Source organism: Salarias fasciatus, chromosome 11 (assembly GCF_902148845.1).
Source record: "Salarias fasciatus chromosome 11, fSalaFa1.1, whole genome shotgun sequence".
Taxonomy (NCBI): Eukaryota; Metazoa; Chordata; class Actinopteri; order Blenniiformes; family Blenniidae; genus Salarias; species Salarias fasciatus.
The window spans coordinates 5,768,338-5,785,170 of NC_043755.1; the positions used below are offsets into that span (position 1 = coordinate 5,768,338).

General features: G+C 46.1%; 1 protein-coding gene across 1 annotated transcript; it reads left to right on the forward strand.

Annotated features, from left to right (window-relative positions):
- Positions 1–10,518: 10,518 nt before the first annotated feature.
- LOC115396445 (myocardin) lies at positions 10,519–15,737 on the forward strand. The gene is made up of 12 exons (XM_030102320.1): positions 10,519–10,561; positions 11,707–11,832; positions 11,984–12,186; positions 12,314–12,454; positions 13,055–13,220; positions 13,347–13,461; positions 13,801–13,945; positions 14,054–14,635; positions 14,743–14,841; positions 14,940–15,077; positions 15,167–15,221; positions 15,304–15,737. The coding sequence occupies exons 1-12, from the start codon at positions 10,519–10,521 to the stop codon at positions 15,735–15,737; spliced, it is 2,247 nt and encodes a 748-aa protein (XP_029958180.1).
- The last annotated feature ends 1,096 nt before the right edge of the window (positions 15,738–16,833 follow it).

Below are 16,833 nucleotides of genomic sequence, written 5' to 3' on the forward strand. Positions count from 1 at the left end.
GCTATACAATGTCGGACATTTTCTCAGTTTCTTTCCCACTTCATTGGAACAAAGATTGAGAATATAAGTAAAAATTCAAGTGTTTCTTTTTAAGGTTATTTCTGCTTTCATGCCTAATCACAGTTTCACTGTTTGAATGAAATTATAGAGAAAGTGATCTTTTCATCTGTATTTTCACTGTCAGACTTTTTAATTGTATGCAAACAAAAAATATGACACTACGTTGAATTTGTATTTAGAAAACAATACGTGTTTCATCTCAAGTGTGTGAGCTGACCACTTGGGCTGCCTCCGGAGAGTAATTGAGTTAGTAAGGCACTCCTCTGTTTTTTTTTTGCACTCGCTCAATTTTCTGCTCCATTTAAGCCATGGAGCCTAACAGAGCTAAGCTCCAGATAAGTTATTAAATACTGGAACGCTCAAATGACCTGACTGAGGTGCTCTTTGCCGTCTCATTTCTTATTTCTTCGCCGGCTGCCGTGCAGATAGAGAGGCCGGGGTCTGCTGAGAGTCAACGCTACGCTCCATTGTCTGCTAGTTTTGGAAACTGGCTTCGGTGAGGGTCAGAGGGAAAAAATGAGCTGCGAGGAGCAAAGGTTAACCGGGGAGATTCTCTAAAAGTTGAGAAAGTGCTGTTCGGCCTGTTCATGGAGACAGGGGACTATTTGGTGCAGTGAAGCTGCAGAGTGGACGTTCAGCAGAAGGTTAGAAAAACAGACTTCTGCCTTTAATCAGTCTTGATAATGATTTATCATTATAACCTGCTTGTAACTGATTGATTCTATGAAACGGCTTCAGTTACTGAAGTTTATATGAGCGGATTGTTACTTCTGATGTGTCTGAAAGCAGTTGGAGAGCTGCTACCTCTCTCTGTCTTTAGTTCTTTGTGGACTGTTGAGCCAAAACGTTGGCCTTAGCCAAACAGTTCACCGAACTCGTGTTTACAGAAGGAGGAGCCCTGGTTAACCCTGAATTAACTCGGTCCTCCTGTCGCACGTGGAACATGTGGCGCTTGCCTGCATCCACAGTGCCATCTCCACCTTTCGGCTGCTGCTTTCTCTTGTCCTCATATTTCTGTTAATCTCTTCAAAGCACCACCGCCCAAAATTTGACACCCCTGGCAGTTGAAAGACAAACAGACTTTAACTATGACTCGTGCTGTGTCGTCTGAGTCTAATAACTGATTCATTAAGTTCAGCTGAAGTTATATCAGTTTAAAGACAAAATGTAGTGCAAATATGTTGTTTTCTGGCAGGTTTCACACAATCAGTGGTTAAGAATGCCCTTTTCCATTGGGTTTAGAGTTTCAGCAGTTCTGCAGAAGTCAGGTTGACACCTGTTCTCTAAAGATGGATTAGTGAACTAATGACAACTAGAAGAAGCAGCTGGAGTAAAACACACACAGAGACAGCAGCAGGCAGTTCTTAATGAGTTATAACAACATTTACTTAAGGGCATAAATACATCTCCAACAAAGTAAAAAAAAAAAACAGTAAAGAGATGGTCCGCAGTTCTGCAATTCGTTCACTCACAACACATGTAACAAACATCGAGCTCACAGGAAGTCCTGCGTCTGTAACTGCATTGATAGTGTCATAATAGCAATCAGGAAATGAGCAGTACTGCTAAAAAACCCTGATAAAAACCCCAACCCTGAAAGTGAGTGATCAACTTAATACGAGTAAAAGAAAATGTGTTCAACACTAACTGTTTACTAACTTACAGCTGAACTTACAGCTGAAGATTCATTAACTGACGGTCCAGTTAATGTGTCACAGCAGCATGGTTAGATGGTAAATGTACTTCTCTTATACTGTGCTTTTTCCACTCTCTTCAACATGTGGAATCAAACCTGAAACCTTCCAGTGGAACCAGGCCAAAGTACAGCAAGTTAACTTTTAGCTTCAGTAAATAGTAACTAACTCCATCACTTTTCAACAAAGCGACCAGTGTTGCACGCAATGATTTTTCATTTGAAAAAAAAAAAAAGAAGAAGAAGAAGAAAAAAAAGAGCATTCAGTCAGCTTTGTCCAGTCCTGCTCCCAGACTGCCATTGTCCTGCACAAGAATCAGACTATGCTGCGTTTACTTTTAGCTCTGGTTTTTGTTTTTTGGTCTCTTGCAACTTTCAGATGTGGAGTATTTCCGTTGACACAATGCTCTTTCATAGCTAGATCTCAATGAAATGATCCTAATCTTGATCTAAATGTAACTTTATCCGTAAAAAACACAATCTCACCTTTTAAAGACATCCAAACTCGCACCAGGTTGTGTTTTCTACTCGTCAAGGTCGATCTGGCCCCTGAGTGTAGCATTCTCCTGTGTAGAGGCCTCCGAAGGAGAGAAATACAAGACCTCACATCAAAACAGTTACAAATGTTACAAGTATCCATTCGCATATACTGTGTGATTTTAAGGATTTATAAAATTACACTGACGATTTTACCCATCACATTACAAGGCCTTTCAGCGTCCCCAGTGTTACAGTATATCCTGCTCTGGCACACAGTGTACACCTCTTTATCATCTGTCTTTTCAAAGCTGTGCCCTGAACTAACAAGTTCTCCTAACCTACTTGTTGCAGAAGCCCACTGGAGAGCAGCGTACATGTTGTTGGGGTCACTCTGAGGACTCCGGCGTTAAATCTGTGCTGCTCTGTGACGAGGAAGACGAACAATCTGCCACAAAACACATTCTGGTCCCTTAATTGACACCACTGGGCTGTGGTATCGCCGAGCCTTCAAGGTCCTCAATGCACCATGATAATGAATATTCAACTGGCCAAGTGTGTATGATCAGCAGTCCAGCTGGAGGTGCGTGCGTGTGTGTGTGTGTGGTTGCTAGTTGGTGACTCTCTCGGCTGCACAGAGCTTCAAAGTGCCGAGACAGACGGACAAATGGACATGGGACAGCGAGCGGACAGACAGAAACGTGTGTGGTGTGTGTTTAATATTTGCCTGTGTGTGTGTGTGTGTGTGTGTGTGTGTGTGTGTGTGTGTGTGTGTGTGTGTGTGTGTGTGTGTGTGTGTGGCAGCGTTTGTGTGGCGTGGAGTGCAACGGCCAGCAGGCCTTCTGAGTGGCACGAGGCACATCGCCAAGTGATTGAAGTGATAAAGGTAGAGGAGGAGAGGAGCCGGAGATGAGAATAGATCCAGTGATGAACGGCCGGGGAGAGGCAGCAGACGTAATGAAGTGCGCCCGGCTGCTATGTTTGGGCTTTTTATTCTCTTTGATGCATTTAGCACTTTGATATGTTTGTTGTATATCTGCTCTGTTACATCACAGACGTCCCATTACTGCCACCAGAGGAGGCAAAATGATGGAAAGCTGCACTAACCATGAAGGCTTTTATATTTTTCACTTCATATGGCTGTCATTACACCGTCTGGCCATGTGGGGGCAGACTTACACTTACTATGCATGCGTCGGGCTCATTTTCCCAGCTGTCTGTCAGTCCTCAAATGGTGGAGGGGCACTAACGCCAGACTGTGAGCCTTATGAGTGCTGAATTGACATTAAATTCTTCATATGGGAAACAGTTTTGACGTGAATATGAAATCACCCTTTCAAAATGGGGCTCTATATTTATTTATTTTTCAAGCCAGATGATGGGCCAAGTGTCCTTTAAGCACATTTGCAATATGAAAAGATGAGTAAGCCCTGACGTACACTGAGAAATATGATACTCAGAAGGGAAAGGTTAACAGCGTGCAACCCTCCCCACTCACCAGACACAGTGCAGGATTAACACTGTAGCGTCTGTGAGCTGTGTGTGTGTGTGTGTGGGTCAGAGAGTGGAAGAAGGAGGGTAACAGGTGTTAATCAGAAAGGGAGTCCCGGCTGCAGAGAGAGGGTGCAGCTATGGTGGGGTACCAGAGGAAAAGGCCATTACATCACCTTCCCTACAATAATGTGCCGCGCTGTCAGTGTGGTCGGTGTTTATACGTGTGTCTGAAAAGCATTTACAGGTTATGTGAGGGAGAGCTGTCAAAGGTGAGATTTCATAATGGCGGCAAACACAGGAGCAGTGTGCAAATGGCACCTGGAATAGCGGCCCGTCTGCAACCCAACTATTAAATTAAGGCTCCCATTCATTTTGTGCTCCATTAGTTGCTCCATTCCATTCCACGGTGTCAGTAATTGGCCCATGCAGTTCTGTCTCCACTCCCTGTTCTCTGATTAGTGGATCTTCCACGTCACAGTCTTTCCCTCAACATCTGATAAAACAGCAGCAACCTCCTTTTCCCCCTCTGTTTCCTATCAGCTCTCTTCCCGTCTTCAGCGCCGTTATGCCCACCCTCCCCCTCAAGTTCAGCTCCAGTCTCTCCTCCTCGCCAGCATTTTTTTTTTTTTTTTTTTTTTTTTTTTTTACTGTTCTCTCTGCCTCACCCTCTCTGCCTCCCCCACCCTTTGACTCCCTTCCTCTTCATGACCTGCTGAACCAGCACACGCTGGCCTGTCTGTCAAATTCACAGAACAGGTGCTCCAGCAACAACCTCACTTCCCCCTGGTCCCCCGCCCCCCGCCCCCCCCCCCCCTTCCTCTGTGGCCTGGAGCTACGTATATACACACATACATGTCATGTACACGTGTAGGGAGCATAAATGCACGGACAAACACTCCTCAACATGTCCACCCGGGTTGTTTTGGAGCGTGAACGGTGAGGGGAAACTTGGGCGATTTTGTTTGGCATCGGCGCCGATACACACTGTAAAGTATATGCTGACGGACACTGGCTTACTGACCTGTGACTCTCTGTGGTGTCTCTTATACACACACGCACACACACACACACACACAAATGCACGCACTACTACTACTAAATCACTTTAAGAGGATGACCCAAAGGTGTCTTGACAGGAGCATATGAGCCTGCAGTCCTGCTGCAGTACATGATTTGATGCGAGTCCAAAACACTCCCAGGCTTTTCGTACTGCCTTGTGATAAACCATCTCGTTATCCAGCCTTCTCTCTTCTATCCATCACGTTACGCGACAGTCCCTAACGTTAAAGAACTGTACCGGCTGCGTCGGCTGGCTCCACTTTTATCAAAGTCGTGCGCAAACAAATGCAAAAGTACTTATCGTTCTGGAATCTGTGCTTCAATCAATCAGTTGGCAGATATCAGGGGTGTGTGTGTGTGTGTGTGTTTGTGTGTGTGTTTGTGTGTGTGTGTGTGTGTGTGTGTGTGTGTGAGTGGCTTTTCGGGAGGGGAGGTGGAGGGGTAGGCCACGGTGGGGGAGGGGTGGAGTTTGACAGTCGCTCACAGTTGGCACCAAGCATCCAGGATGCTTTGGGGCGGATGGGGAGAGGGGCCGAGCGAGCGAGGCAGAGGTAGAGAGGGTGAGTTTCTATCGTGAGGGGACGAAGGAGCTGCTGATCCTCTTCCTCCTTGCGTTTCACCTTTAGGAACAAGCTGAGACTCTGAGAAGTGTGGAAAAAGGGAAGAAAAGGATATGAAAAGAACATAAAAGAAAGAAACCGTCATTAAACGCACTGCGAAGTTCTCTTTTTCCCTCTCTTCCTCCATCTCGCACCTCTCTCAGTTTAATCTTAAATCCACTCCAATTTCCCCCGAGGGACTCAACTCTCTCTCTTCCTGTAAGTATTCTCTTTCATTCTCTTCCTTTTATTCTCTGTGTTTTCAGTGTCTTCTCGTGCCTCAGTGCCCTACTGTGGAGCTCTGTCTGTGCCAGACATGAAATCTCAATCAGTCTGATTGCATTAACGAGTGAGTGGCCTTATTCTGGACCCTTTACACTGTGAACAAGTGAAGTGTGTGTGTGTGCTTGTCGCACTGGGAATGGAAGGAACACAGTGGTGATTTAATATGCATAACCTCAGCTTTTCAAATGCATGCATGTGTGTGTGTGTATGTGCGGTTTTGTTTGTGTGTACATTTGTTCATTCCTTCCAAACAGGCTTCCTCTGGGTCTCCTGTAGCCGGCCAGCTCCGATCAATACTGTTGATAGGTTGTGTGTGCGCACTAATGAAGCTTATGTAGATTTGCAGCTCCCTCTGGTTGAGTCTACTTGTCTTCTTTTTACTACCTGACACATTTTTGATGCTGCTGTCACTCTGTAAACGTGCGCCGCGGCGCCTTTCGGTGCTGGAAGTTCATGTTTGTCCGTCACAGTCAGTGTCCTCTGGCGTTGGCGTCTCGACTATCCGGAGGGGTTTCTGCGGCGGTCAGTCATAGGCAGACCCCGGTCGGTCTCCTTGTCTTCTCCTGGCTCCTCGCTCTGACGCAGTGAACGCCTCCTGGTCTGTTTAATTCTTTGTGTCATTAGCCGTGTCTCTGCGGGTGGGCCTCTCCGGCTCTCTGTTTGATGATGACAGCCGGCCTGCAGGGAGGCCTGTTGCTGCCAGAGCTGCTGGCCATTCAGTCCAGTCCGGCTGCGGGTCTGAGGAGCTTCACATCCATTCCCCTCACTCAAACTATCTCCTCTGTGCTTTGTGTGCCTCTATCAATATTGGTTTGTGTCTATCAGTTGATTAACAGGCATCTTTCTCTCTCTCTCTCCTCCCTCCTTGGTTTCTTCTGCTGTCAGGCAGAAGGAGAGGGTTCCATTCCTCCTGGTGGACCCACACCAGGAATTTCCTCCTTCTCTCTGCTCCTCTTCCTGGAACCTCCCCCCCTGAACATCCTCACCCCACCATGACACTGCTGGCCTCTGAGAGGTCGCTTCTCATCCGGAACAAGTTCCGCTCAGGTGAGGATGCCGGAGGCATCGACTGGCGCCAATTAGAGGAGGGAAGGACTCGTTCGCCCACAATGGTGGCTTCACGTCTCCAACGCAATCGGCAATATTATCGTCGATATGTAGAGGTGAAGCGTTGGAGGAGCGTTATCGGCATTGTGGAGTGAAGGAATCGATCACGAAGAATGGATTTAGTGATCGCTACCCACAGATATAGACGTGAAGACAGCGAACGCTGCAGATAAAGATCTCAGCGTGTCGCTGTGTGACCCTTTCACCACGGCTTGACTTTGTTAGTCAAACAGAGGAGCTTCCCGGGAAAGATCTTTTTATTAAAAAAGATGGTTTCATATCTCTAAAGCATTAAATATTCATGTTTAAATGAGTTATAACCTAAACGGCCGGGGGCTATTACTTCTTCTTTTTTTGATTTATAATATTTTACAAAGAAAAGTTGAACTGCTTTTTTCAGGGTTGACTGTCTGTCAGTCGCCTGGCAGCACACGGCCACAACAGTCCTTACATCTGGATGATAAAGTAATATTAATATTAGTGAATTGCTCAAGAGGTCCCCTCAAGAGTTGGACATAAACTTTTTTGTACAAATCACAGTGGGTGACAGAGGGCTAAGCACCATCTCTAACAGAAAATAAATAAATAAATAAATAAAAATCAGTCATGTGAGGAAGCTAACAGAGATAACATATTTTCAGAAAATTCCCTGACATAGCACTGACATCAAAGTTCAATTTAATTAGGCATGATATCGTTTCATATTGTGGTTAATAACTGAAAAGCATCATAGACAAGTGACAGCTTATTAAGAGCCGTACGAAGGAGGCTGTCAGACCAATTAAAATTCAAATTATGGTAAAACACAAATATCGCTGTTGCAGTCATCAGTTTAATCTGAATGGGTGTATGCAGCGGTGGAGAGAGGACTAAATGTTCTGCTTAAATGACATGACTTATGATTTTAAATGTAAGCGGAACTTTAAATTGAACTCAAGTAACATATGAGTACATACTTCAAAATAAACGCAGAACAAAATACAACTTAATGCCAATAGTGTGCATATCTGTGATCTGTTGTTTCCATCTCTGGTTATATGTCACCGTATTGTGTTAATGCCAGTGACTGGTGTGAGTTCAGCTCTCGGGAGGCGCCCAGCGCTATGTGACGGCGTTAAACAGCCTTCCTCGTGGCTGGATGTCGCTGGTTGGTTTCCCTACAAGTTGTCGCTGCTGCTAGTGAGTTCCCAGGCAGCTGTCGTAAACGGCTGGCAAAATAGAAAGGAGAGAAAATGACACAGAGACAGTCCCCTAGGTGAAGGCACACCTGCTGGAAAACGTGATTCTTCAGGCAGCTGCTGTGTTTCAAATCATGTATGTGCATAGCTGAGCCAAAGGATTATTTTTGTCTGCCAGTCAATCAAGTTTAACTTTGTGGGCCTTTTTCTCTGCCAGGACTTATATATTTTGAATTGTTTCACATGATTGCATTACTGACACGTTCATGTATGTCTTGACTTAACTTTCTCCTCAGATTCTCTGCATTACAAAAAATGTTGATGGGAAAATCATTTTTCTCATAAAAATATCAACGTAAAAGCATCTTTTACATTTGTGACCTCTCAAAACTTGATGGATTCTGTGTTTTAAGTCTTTCAGCTCAAGAGATTGCCAGTATGTCTATTTCAAATAGAAAGACATGTTTTCAGTGAAAGCTCTTGAATTGTGAAGTTGAGGGCTTCGCTTGAAGCTTCACAATAAAACACTGGAAAACCAAATTCTGGCATGACAAATACTGCTCTGACTTTTTGTACAAGCAGAGAACACAACTTGTAAATCTGCCTTAAATCCACAATTCTACGAAGTTTTAAAGTTTTGTTTTGAGTTCTGAGCGAGAGGCAGGAAGAATATAGTTAGCAGCACAAACGAATATGACGTGAGGAGGAGGGGATTCGAGAGGCTTGTGGAGAGAGCGGGACAGCTGAAGAGGGGGAAGGGGCAAACAGAAATAGACATACTGAGAGATAAATAGTTCTGCCCTCAGCTCTGCATCCAACCCCGTCCACCCCCCACGTCCTGCCTCTCAGGTCTCAGCGCACGCCGAAATGCATCGCGGGAGGAAACACTAGGTGTACAGGGCCCAGCCCTGCCTCACCTGTTTGTGTGCAGACTGAATCCAAGTGTGTGTGTGTGTGTGCATACGTGAGGTGTGTCGATGTGTGCAGACATTCAAGGAGACACACAATCTACAAGCACTGCAAAGTCACGGCGTAATATAAGCTTCAAGGCCGTATCGTTTAACAGGGAACGAGCTGTATGGCATGGCTCAACTCTTACCTCGCTGCGTCAGCCCGATTCCTGCTGCCACACATTAATTTCACTTCACTGCAATCAGGGTCATTTGCTGTTACATTAGTGTGATATTTCATCATTTATTTGTTAACGCGGCTCAACCTCTGTCTGTGTCTTCCAGTCCTGCAGCTGCGGATTCAGAACAGACGGCTGAGTGAGATCAATGCAGATTCAGGTTGGTCCACATGTATCATTAACGCTGTGATTGATCCGCCGACGCTACCACTGCAGGTTGCATTTCATATTAATGATGTCAAAGTCTCCTCACTTCTCTGAAAGATGATGGGCTATTGACTGATTCTTGTTTCTGCAGTTTTTACATCATTGACCAGCCTTTTTCTTTAATTTCACTTATTTACACACATTTGCTCCAAACCTGTTGATTGCAGTTTTAGGGTGCATTTTAAAGAATAGTTTCAGTGCTAACAAATTTATATTCCAAGATGATGGAATAGGTAGATACTGTATGATTTGCATTCAAACTAATAAGTGAGGACATGGCTGCACGTTCTGCAGCTCAGAATCACAATCAGGTATATTAATCAGTTGAACAGAAAGAATTGTCTTTACAATTATTCTGGTGGTTGCTCTTTTATCTTGTTAAATCTAAAATGTAGAACTCTAAAAAGATCTATGCTGCAGTCAGACAGGCAGCGCGCCGCCGCCTCATTCTTCTCCTGGTTGACTCAAACAGTTTCACGAGAGGCAGAGCTCGTTTTGATGCCTGCCAACTCAAAGGATGCTCGACTCTAACTGGGAAGGATGAGGTGAAGGCAGACAGTGCTCTGCTGATGCACCCTTTCACCCGGGCTTACTGCCTGCTGGGCTCTGATTCCCCGGATCCCACCATGAAAATATGATATACAAAAACAAACAAACAAACAAAAAAAACCTTACCCTCCTGTTTTCTACATGATGCATCATCATTTCATCTGATCCACAGGGCTGAAATCCACCTGCCCCACTCAGAAAGCAGAGAAAGACCAGAGTGAAACTCAGGTGAGCGACACCCTGATTTCCCATGAAGCCAGCACAACGCTATAGACCCAGAGAGCTCAGGGAGGAGCAGGAGCTAAACTTTTTGAGGCACATGGATGTAATTGAAGTATTTAAATGGTTGAGTTAGGGTTTTATTCATGTATTTTTTTGTCAATGTGCATGTATCAATCTTATTTTCCCTTGTTTCCATTGTTCTCTTCAATCCATGATTCTTCAGTGAGCTTTTTCAGCAGTGCAAAACAAGAACATCACTATTTCGGCACTGTCAGTTGTCACATAATATTTCTGTATTACAGTACAAACAATATAGAAACGTCCTCAGAGCAGAAACAAAGGTGATAATAAGTCTGGTGCTACATTTCCTGATCAGATAGGTGTCAGGTTGAGATCGAGTTTCTTTTTACAGCACAGTGATGGGCTGCAGTTTTACACAGCTGACATCACTTACAGCCAATGACAGTTGGGGAATTGGAGGGCGGTGGGTTGGGGGCTGAGGGTAGGATATCACATTATTGTGTGTGTGTATGTGTGTGTTTATTAAATGCAGTAATTTGTAAATGAATGGAAAACACCAAAATTTGCAATTTTTCCATATATATTTTTCAAGTTTATGAAATTTTCATCAAACTTGCTTAAAAAAATATGAATGATTGATTTCTGAAACAATGTTAGGGGCTTCTCAAAAGCTTATTTTTTTCCAAGACTCAGACAGGACTTCATTTTAGCTACACTGGCACTGGAGGGTTTTTTTTCTTTCTTTCTTTCTTTCTGGATGCACTGCCTTCTTATCTTTGGGTTACGGCTGTTGGTTTGACCTGCTGTTTCCTGATGCAGCGTTTAACTAAGGATGGTGCCACTCAGAAGTTGCCCCCTGGTGGTCTGAACACTGAAACTGCACAAGGTGATAGCATGCTGACAATAACGTTGCTGTCTCCTTGCTTCACCCTGCATGATCCCATCATAGTGCACGGGAACACATTTCGCCTTCCTCCTCTCTCTCTCCCCCTCTCTCTCTCTCTCGCTCTCTCTCATATCATAGCTGCGCTGCTCTCTGCTCCCCGTTGTACTGTAGCTCTGTGAGGAAATGAAGTGTGTAAATTTTGCAAAAGGCTCCGTGTTTCATCAGCTGTCAGTTAAACAGAAATGTGACCTTGTTGCACTCCAGAACACTGCATCACAGGCAGCCGGCAAACATATCAGTGATTGACAGCACATGATAAACCCACCAATTCAGAGATCAGAGTCATTTTTTCCTCCTGTCTTTCTCTCTCTCTTTCTTTCTCTTTCTCTTTCTCTCTCTCCGTCCGTCCTTCCCCTCCAATACCTTTTAGCCTTTCCGTTAATTTGGAACTGCCATTATTGTACAGTCTCGCTTATTAAAATGTCTGATTTCCTTCATGGCCTTTCCCTGCCATTTCAGAAGTGTTGTGTGATTGTGTGTGTGTTTATATTAATGAGAATACAACTCCCCGTGGGCAGGAGTGTGTACTGGTTTTTGATGCCTCTGCTGGTTTGAATTGGGACTGATCGCCTGTGGCGACAACTGTTGTGCACACTCGCCTCACATATGTTCTGAAAACCCTGTTGCTTCTCCTTCTCCGCTCCTCTGAACCATCCTCCTGCTCCTCCTCTCCTCCACAGAGCGGACTGCGAATGGGGCCCAGAGGCAGAAGAGGGCCCACCAGGCGCCGGACCTCACCGAGAGGATCCCGCGTCCGCCCGGGCCTTCGGAGCAAACGCACAAACATACGTTGCCCCTGGAGAACTGTGAGTCACACAGATCTGCATGCATCAGCACACACAGATGCTGTGACACACAGTTTTTTTTTTTATTTTATTTATTTTTTTTATAATCTTCTGGCCCAGACGTCTTTGGTCATCACTTGACCTTACCTCCTTTCACTTTTCATTTCCTCAGGTCCTGTCTCCTTCCCTTTGCCTGCTGATGTCTTCGAAGATGACATCCCGTCCTCCTCCTCCTCCTCTTCCTCGCCCACTGAGCAGAGTGGTGCTTACCAGTCGCCACCTTTTCCCTCACTGCCGGGGCTCTCAGGTGACAAATTACTGAGTGACTATTCAGCGATGGGCCCGCCTCTCAGCCACAGTCCAAGTCATGTGCAGGTGAGCAAAATGACACTTTGATTTAAATTGAAACGATAAAAGTTACAGAAAATATGAGAAATATATTAAAACTGATGAGACGAAGCTGCGCGTGTCATCTGTGATATTCTCACACTTCTTCTTCCAGTCTGGTTTGGCTTTGCTCCCAGCAACTGAGGGCATCAGACAACCGATGAGTGTAACAGCGGGTGAATCGACCTCGGTGGCAACAACTGGGAGAGCAAATGGGATGTATGTGACTTCTCAGACCACAACCCAGCTGCCAAAGGTAAACTGCAGCTAATGCAATCTCCTCCTCTCACATAAACCTCCTTCTTTCAGGTTGCGTTTTTTTTTTTTTCCTACTGCTTTGAATTTCATGAGGTTCTTTTATGTTTTCCAACTAAATGTATTATTTAAATATGTCAGGAAATAAATGACGTAATATCACATTTTCCAGCAGAGCATCAGCACGTCTATTTGCGGTATTCGGAGCAGGCGTAAAGTGGACCATCAGAGATAAAAGAGTAACGTGGAGGTCTTTAACCTAACCGAATGGCCACTCCTCTGTTTTTCAAAAGCAGTGCTTGGCTCTAAGCTGCTCCGCATTCATTACTGTCAATTTGCTCTTGTGGGGGAGTGTGGAAATTGCCCTGCAGGTTAACGCATTCCCACACAGGCAACATGGTTATATGTCAGAACCAGCACGGGCTGTCAACTGAAGATTTTTCGGGCATTTATATGGTTTGTGTAAGAGTTTGACCTTGACATGGGGGAAATTCTGTCAGACAGTGTGCAAAGACTTGACATTCCCTCTGCACGCTGTTCTTAAAATCTCTCACTTGGACCACGACAAGGTAACAACTTAACAGAGTGTGTGTCTTCGCAGACAGCTCTGCCTCCCAGCCCAGCCGGCGCCTCAGCTCTGCCCCCCTCCCTCAACCTTGCCCCCACTCCCCGCCCACGGAAACCGAGGGACACCAAACCCAAAATGAGGAAACTCAAGTATCATCAATACATTCCTCCAGACCAGAGAACGGGGTCTGGAACTGGAGGTACCGCGACACTCAGTTTTTCTACATTCTTCAAATAATTCCATTAAATTTGTGAATTCAAAGATTGTCTTAAAGGGAGATACCGTATTTGATTTTGCCCTGAAATATTCATTTCTCAATTTTGAGGGGGAGGAGCCAAACAGAAGAGCCCAACCTCAACCCAGTCTTCAGATCCAGCCTATTCCCAACTCCTGAAACAGCAGCAGGTGATCCTCCAGCTTCAGATCCTCCAGAACCAGCAGCAACAGCAGCAGCAGCAGCAGCAGCAACAGCAGCGGCTACAACCACAGCAGCAGCTCACCGTTGTGCCCAGGTAGACATAGTTAACTTTACAAACTGCAAATTTACACATAAATCGTCGCTGTTGTCTGAAATGGATTCTGCATAATGCAGATCTGACTAACACAGAGTTAGAGTTGGGGATTTGAGAAAGTAGGGAGGGCCGTAGTCTGCCAGGCTCCCAGGCCAGCTTGTTCCTCTCGTACAGTAAACAGATACAGTATCAATACAGTGTCAAATAGCTAAGTGGAAATGAGATGTCTTATGGTGTGACTGAGTCATGCTCCTGTCGTTTCTTCAGTGGGGATCACAGTGATCTTGTAAAGTCTTCTGGAGCCATGCCACTCAATTTACAACCTGTTCCTGCCACAACAAACCACACTCCAATGGATCCAAACTCTGCAACCAAGCCCGAGCCTCTCCCTGCAAATCTTGTTGATTTAACAGTAAGTAAACCTTGTCTGTCAGAAGAAAGAGGGGTTTTATATTGAACAACTGGCTAAAGAAATGGTCTGATACTCACTTTAATGTCTCTTGCCTATCCCCCTTCCCAGGTGTCAGAGTTGCGCCAGCAGCTGCGCAAGCGAGGCCTCCCCGTGTCTGGCACCAAGCCGGCTCTGTTGCAGCGTCTTCGTCCTTTTCAGATTCCCCATGCCTGCGTCACCCCTGCTCCCCTGTGTCAGCTGGCTACTGGCCTGGAGCCCCTCACTCCCTGCCTGCAGCTGCCGTCTACCCAGAGCCCAGGCTCAAGCTCCACCTCTGGGCTAGACTCCCCGAGCGGCAGCCCAGTCCAGCAGCTTTACATCCAAGACGAAGGAATTCCTAATGGGATTCTCAGTGACGCTCCAAGTAGACTTCTGAACGCTGTCCCAAGCAGTTTCACTGCATCAGTCGGTCTGGCAGGTGAACAGTGTAGTCTTACGAACGCCGTCTTCCTGGCTCCTGCCAGCACCGCCTCAGGAACACCGAGTCCCAGTCTACCCATGTCGTCCTCCTCGCCCCTGCAGTGTGGGACTCCTTGGAGGACTGAGAGCGAGCAGCAGCATCAACAGCAGCAAGAGCTCAGCGTAGAGCTGGAGATGAGGGAAAGAATAAGGAGTAGACCCAGGGATCGCGCCACACACCCCGGCAATGAGGTAACCACGGACAGACAGGCTGGGATCTTTGGTCTGACAGTGTTTGAAAACTGTCAGTTTCAAGATTTATAGAATTAAAAGCGTTTTATCAAACTGTCCATCACCAGTCTTGTGGAGGATCCCTTCATCCATTCCTGCAACAGGATCCAGGATGCTCTAAAGGGAAGGCGGAAGCAGACGCACCGACAGAGGTGCTGTTTACACAGGTAAGCATTCAAATGAAGGAGCACATGACTTGAATAAATGCAAACAAATATTTTTTTTTTTCCAGAGGCAAACAATAAAATGAATCCTTTCTAATCAGGTGTTTTGCTGCCAGCCGTGTGACGTGATCGGCCATGACTTTGAGCTGCCGGTGCAGATTACAGCAAGTCCTGGGCAGGCCTTACCTGGTGTGCGCAGCTTGGAGGAAGAACTACAGGAGGCCATCCAGAAAGCCCAGGTTAGAGTCTGCTGATAGGAAAAAAGTTTTTGCAAATACTTTTTTTGTGAAGTGAAAAAAGCTGAATTTGTACCCCTCTTGGGCCACAGATGGATCCTCGTCAGTCCATTGACGACATTCTGGATGAGCCCCTCTCTTGTGCTGGTCAGTCTCTCGCAATTAATATAAACTTAAAAGACACTTACATTTCATCCAGAGGCTAATCCTTTTGCTGCTTCTCTTCCAGGCTCGGCCAGTGTCTCTGATCATAAATCCCCGGCCCACTCAACCTCTGACCCCTCTCCTCCTCCCTCCCCACCCCCTCAAATTGATCCGCCCCAGGCCTCCCTGCCGCACAACAAAGACGACAACTTCTTACCTTCACCTCTTTGCTCCTCTCTTCTGCTGGAGCTCCCTCCGTCCCCTGCCGTGATAAATCCCAATCAGGTGGTTCCTGCTCCACCGCCGCCTCCCATTTGCACGTCCCCTCTGCCTTCCACTAGGAAGTCCCGGAAACGGCGGGCTCCGACTCCATTCGATGCCGCCGACTGGCTTGAGACGCTGACGTCTGGCCTCCGCCCTCTCACCCCACCAATCGCTCCCTTCGTTGAGTCGGACTTCAGTCTGGATTCAGATCTGAATGTCAATCGAGTGCTCGATCTGATGATAGAGCAGTGGTGACGACTGAAAGAGTGAGCGGAGCCTGTTTGTGTGCACAGTCGGTAAACTCTTTGATGCTCATGAATGGGGCAAACTGTGCGCAACCCATAGAGGACACAAGATAGAGAACAGAGGCATCCACCCATCCATCCATCCATCCATCCATCCATACATACATCCATCCATACATACATACATCCATCCATCTATCCATCCATCACTGAGCAGCTGTCGGAATCACTGGCTCCACGCAATGTCGAGAGCTGGATTCATCGCAGCGATCAGATCAAACGTAGCTTTGATGGGACGATGTGGACACCGACACATGGACACACGTGCACTCTGTGCGCACGGATGCAGTGCAGAGCGTTGTTTTAAAAGCACTTGGGCTGAGCCAGAGACAGCAAACAAGCAACACATCTGCGGATTGACACACTCCGCAGCACAATGTTTGCCGTGCAAAAACAAAAGAAAAACCTGGTGGCGTATTAATTCAAACATGCTCCCTGGCTGCGCTAGGAGAATGTTGTTTCTGACTTATCTCCAAAAACCCGTTGTCGTCGTTGGGTTGAGTGAGGCCCCTATGTGTTGACTCAGTCATTGAGTCCTGGCCATTCATGGAGCTCATTCAGAGTGTGTAAAAGCCAGACAGCGCACAGCTTGTGTGTGGCTCCAGAGAAAGCTGGCTCAAGCCACACTCAAGAAGGGTGCGTCCTCCTGTGTGAATGTACGGTTCTGTGTGTGTGTGTCCGCTAGGGAGCGTTTTCACCGTGTGCGACTGCACACACAGGGCTCCTTTTGTTTGTGTGTGTCAACATACAAATGCTTCCATGTATATTTACCAGCAGTAATGCGAAACGCACTTGTTCTTTGTTTGCTTAAAATTAAGTGTTTGCTTGTGTGTGCGTCTGTGTTGTGTGTGTGATCTGTGAGAGGACACAAATGAAAAGAAGCAGAAAAGAGGCTTTGGATTCCTGTGTCCACATTTTAGAGCAGATTTTTAATTTCAGTCTCTCCTCCAGCGGTCAGCAGCCCTGCTGTTTGTTATCCAGTGTAATTATCAAAACAGAAGCATTACCTTGTTCAAGTCACCATTCTCGGAAAGAGCAATCAGACG